The sequence below is a fragment of the Elephantulus edwardii genome, unplaced genomic scaffold (genome assembly GCF_000299155.1).
Source record: "Elephantulus edwardii isolate Elephantulus edwardi_28Jun2011 unplaced genomic scaffold, EleEdw1.0 scaffold00095, whole genome shotgun sequence".
In the NCBI taxonomy this organism is placed as follows: Eukaryota; Metazoa; Chordata; class Mammalia; order Macroscelidea; family Macroscelididae; genus Elephantulus; species Elephantulus edwardii.
The window spans coordinates 10,017,618-10,022,364 of NW_006399845.1; the positions used below are offsets into that span (position 1 = coordinate 10,017,618).

At 40.7% G+C, this 4,747-nt stretch overlaps 3 protein-coding genes across 4 annotated transcripts in view; all 3 read right to left on the reverse strand.

Moving 5' to 3' along the window:
- The window catches only part of PCDHA11 (protocadherin alpha 11), a 2,452-nt gene extending 950 nt beyond the window's left edge, over window positions 1–1,502 (reverse strand). The window contains exon 1 of the mRNA XM_006891188.1: window positions 8–1,502. Coding sequence (XP_006891250.1) covers window positions 8–1,502 — 1,495 coding nt within the window. The remainder of the gene's footprint in view (window positions 1–7) is intronic.
- Window positions 1–4,747, reverse strand: part of PCDHAC2 (protocadherin alpha subfamily C, 2) — a 294,194-nt gene that overhangs the window by 222,862 nt on the left and 66,585 nt on the right. The window lies entirely within an intron of this gene.
- LOC102877151 (cadherin-87A-like) overlaps window positions 1,571–4,747 on the reverse strand; it is a 17,425-nt gene continuing 14,248 nt past the window's right edge. The window contains exon 4 of the mRNA XM_006891189.1: window positions 1,571–1,692. Within this exon, the coding sequence (XP_006891251.1) occupies window positions 1,571–1,692 (122 nt within the window). The remainder of the gene's footprint in view (window positions 1,693–4,747) is intronic.

Here is a 4,747-nt window from a genome sequence, read left to right on the forward strand (position 1 = left end):
CGCTCGCCCACCCGCCGCTCCACCAGCGAGTAGGACACCAGCGCGTTCTCCTGCGCGTCCGCGTCCTGGGCCGACACCGTGAAGATGTGGCAGCCCGGCGGGTTGTTCTCCTTCACGAACACCGTGTACTCAGGCTGCGCGAACGCGGGCGCGTTGTCGTTCACGTCGGCCACCTCCACGGACACGCTGGCTGAGGCCGACAGGGCAGGGGCGCCCCCGTCCCGCGCCATCACCACCAGATCATAGGCCGGCACGCTCTCGCGGTCCAGGGCGCCATCCAGCACCAGCGAGTAGTAATTCTTGTAGGTGGACACCAGCTTGAAAGGAGTATGGGGCGTCAGGATGCAGGTCACTTCCCCATTGACTCCAGAATCACTGTCAGAAACGCTAATCAGGGCTATAACTGTGCTGGGTTGAGCGTCTTCTCTAACTGGGAGGGACAGGGAAGTCACGGTGACTTCAGGAGCATTGTCGTTGGCATCTAAGATTTCTACCCAGAGTATACAGTGTCCTGCCATCGGTGGATTCCCCTTATCTGTGGCTTGTACTTCAATTTCATAAAACTTGTTTTCTTCATAATCTAAAATTCCATTGACTCTCACCTCTCCATTATTTTCATCCAGTATAAATAAAGGTCTCCCATTGGGCTTAATTGATTTCAAAGTGTATGTTAAATCTCCATTAACTCCTTCATCTCTATCGGTGGCGTTTAATTGTATTACAAAAGTGTCTTTAGCAGCATTTTCCAGCAATCTCACTTTGTATTCTGATTGCTCAAACTCCGGATCATTGTCGTTAACATCTAATATGCGGATCAAGAGCTGTACTGTGCCTGTGAGCTCCGGTTTTCCGCCATCTGTAGCCGTCAACAACAAGTTAAGTTCTGAAGATTTTTCTCTATCCAGAGACTTCTTTAATACAAGTGACAGCCGTTTGTTCCGCTTACTACTTGTTGATGATTCTAAAGAAAAATACTCATTTTGACTTAGTCTGTAGGTCAATAGAGCATTCTCTCCTATATCCATATCAGAAGCTCCCTCTAGCGGAAAACGCGAGTCTGGTTGCTTTGATTCAAAAATCTGCAATCTTTGTTCTCTGAGAGGGAACACTGGCGCGTTGTCGTTAATGTCCTTCACCTCCACCTCCACGTGGAAGACCTGCAGCGGCTTGTCCACGATCACCTCCAGGTGGATGCTGCACCCCGCGCTCCGCCCACACAGCTCCTCGCGATCGATGCGAGAATTCACAAACAGAATGCCGTTCTGCAGATTCACCTCCAGAAGGTCCCCGCGGCCTTTGGACGCCACCCGGAACAGGCGCGGCACCAGCTCCGCCAGCTCCAGCCCCAGGTCCTGCGCGATGCGGCCCACGAACGTGCCGTGTTTGGCCTCCTCGGGCACCGAGTAGTGGACCTGGCCGCTCCCCGCCTCCCAGGCTGCCAACAAGAGAAGCGACAGCAGCAGGCGCCGGATTCCCAACTCCCCTTTCTGAGAACTCAACATCGCACAGGACATTGATTTCCAGACGAAGATTCTTTATACTTACAGTAGCTGTTACTCCAGATTATAAATCAAAAATCCCACTGGATTTTATATCTTAAAAGATTCTTTAACAGTATAGCATCCGGCACGATGGAGTCCTTTTCCGTAATGAGTGCCTCGCAGGCTGTTCTGAACAACTTATAAATGAACACTTTTCAACAAGTAAAGAGCGACACCTTGCGCCTGAAACTGTGAGTACCATACACTACCGCCAACAACAGAATTTCGAAAGGTGGGAAATGTCAATTATTTACTTTGTTGTATCCTAGAATAATATTTTCAAGGTGATTATTTATGGAACATTAGACTTTTTATCATGTTGAAACTTATGGCATGGGGGAACAATTTTTATTTCCTGATTTATGTCATATTAAATGTTTCTGGTTTAAATTTCTTTTATGTATCTGATATACACACTGAAAGAAAGATAGACTTCAACACTATAGACAAACTATGAAGTACTACGTTTGAACATTTCCTAAACGTATTGTTTCTCATATAAACATATTCTCTAACTTAATTATATTTTACTTCCAGTCTCTCTTGTTAAATTGGCTGCTAGGAAATTCAAACAAAAATTTGAAGCTTTGTAATAACTCTTTAGTCCACTTATTCAGTTCTTATCCGTGTAGACTTGCCTTTCCACTCATCTATTTCCTCTAGTTATAAATCTTTCATAATTATAAGGAGAAAACTGCATCTTGGTCTATGTACAAATTCTGCTCTGCATAAGCACAATTAAGTGTTCTGGAATTTCCATTTTCAAAATGTTGTCCATAAAATGTTATGATACACACAGTGAGCAACCTTATATCGTTAACGAAACACTGATAAACTTCTCACTGATATTCTCTGTTTCAACCAAGATCTGTCTGACATCAGGATTATATTATGACTTCTGAATCTGGCTTGAATCTCTGGAAGTTCCCTCTTGATGATCTGCACCTATGATTTTTACATTATCTTCAGCAAGATATGATTTCCGTGTGATATTGGTGATCTTGTTAAGTAACTTCTGCATTCTGTAGGAGCACCTTTCTCTAGAATGGAAACAAATATGGATCTCTTCCAGTCCATTTTCTAGGTGCTTATGGTGGTATTGTTGTTGGATGCCATTGAGTTGAGTACAGTGCATAGAGACCCTATGAATGATAGATCTGAACCCTGTCTTATCCTGTGTCAGCCTCACACTCTCTGACTCCCTTGAGCCTATTGCTACAGTCACTGTGTCAATTTATTTGGTGGAGGATCTTCTCCTTCACCATTTCTTCACTTTCTAAGTATTATGTAAGACAAAGCTTTATCATCTTTGCCAGAGGAGCGCTCTGGCTGTACTTTCTCCAAGACATGTCTGCTTTCTTTGGTAGTCGGTGGAATATTTAGTATTCTCCAACACCACAGCTCAAAGCCATCAATTCTTCTATCACACTTTTTCATCATCCAGCTCTCAGATGCATAGTATGTGATTGAAAAGACTATGGCCTAAATCAGGCACAATTTAGTCCTCAAACTGACACTATTGTTCCTTCACAATTTGGAGAGGTCAGATATTCCCAGTGCAATACATCTCTGATCTCTTGACTGGTACCTAGTGTACTTCTTGATTGTGCATCCAAGTAAGATGAAGTCATTGACAACTTTTCTCCATCTATCATGAAGTTGTCTTGCCCATAAGTCCAATAGAAAGGATTTTTCTTTTCTTGATGATGAGATGCAACCCATATTGATGAATGCATTGTTTAACATTTTGCAGCAAATTCTTCAAGTCCTTCTCACTTTCAGCAGACAAGATTGTGTCACTTGCGAAATGAAGGTTATTTGTGGATCTTGCTCCCATCCTGAGGCTACATTCTTCTTCAGAGAGTCCAATTTCTCAAATAATTTCAGCAGCATAAAGACAAACAAGCATATCCAGTACTCAGTTCATTTCTGGAAATAATTCTATAGGTGTCCAGTCAATTCCTGGAGTCTTGGCTTTAACCAAGTGAATCTTGAACTTTTCCTTCCATGCTATTGGCTCTCAATTATATTACCTTCAGAAACAGCTGGATACCCAACAGTTGTTCATAATACATTGACTCTTGTCTAATTCTTCCATCTTATTTTGTCCATAGACTCTTATTATTGCACCTTGAGGTTCAAAGTTTTTCTTAAGTTCTTTTAACCTGAGAAATGTCAAGTATGTTCTTTATTCTTGGTTTTCTATTGCTAGGGTTTTACATGTCTTCTCAGACCAGCCTTTGAAATATTCTCAGCTCTCTTAATTATTTCTTCATTTTGCTTTCACTTCTTTACATTCTGATAACATTTTAGAATCTATTCTGGTACCTGTTTTGTTCTTTTCTTTGATTCCTATCATCTTAATAATATTTTGCTTTCTTCTTTTATGGTTTTGTACCACAACTTATCTGATCTTCTATCATTAATACTCAGTAAGCTAAATCTATTCTTACTATAGTCCTGTTGTTGTTGTTGTTGTTGTTGTTGATTGCCATCAAGTTGAGCATGACTCATAGTGACCCCATGAACAAAAGGCCTGAAACCCTCCACAACCATTGCCATTTTTCAAAGTTCACAGTTTCCAGAGGCATACTGTTTAGGAAGTAAGTGCCACTCCTTCTCAGGGGAAATATATTCAAGGTCATATTTTTGCTCTCATGGGCTTATTTTAATTTCTTTAGCTTCCACTTGAACTTGCATTTGAACAATCAAGATCTGTTACAGAGTTGTTCTCTAGCCTTCTTCTGACTTATGATATTTAATAATTTGAAATATTATTAATTATACTTGTTCAAACACAATACTTATTCACAGCATTATACATCAGACCATTTTGTAGGTGTTATCAGGCTTCAATCTAAGTTAACACTCTTCTGTTTCTTCTCACTTATTAAATGATTATTCTTAGTTATATAACTTCCGAAGAAATGGATCCAAATTCCTTATTAAGAAACTCCTAATTATGTTACTGATTAACAAAAATATCTATCTCAACAAGACATTGAAAAAACAGATTATAATAGTGTATATTAAATCTTCTAAAAGTTGTGCTCCGTTTTTCCACCCAAGACAATGTTTGCACAAAGATTTACTAAAGTAATTGAAAATTAGAAATTGTTAAGAAAGAAATGGAAGGCATAAATATTGACATATTAGGCACTGGAGAGATGAGATGGACTGGCATGGGGCATTTTGAGTCAGATGAC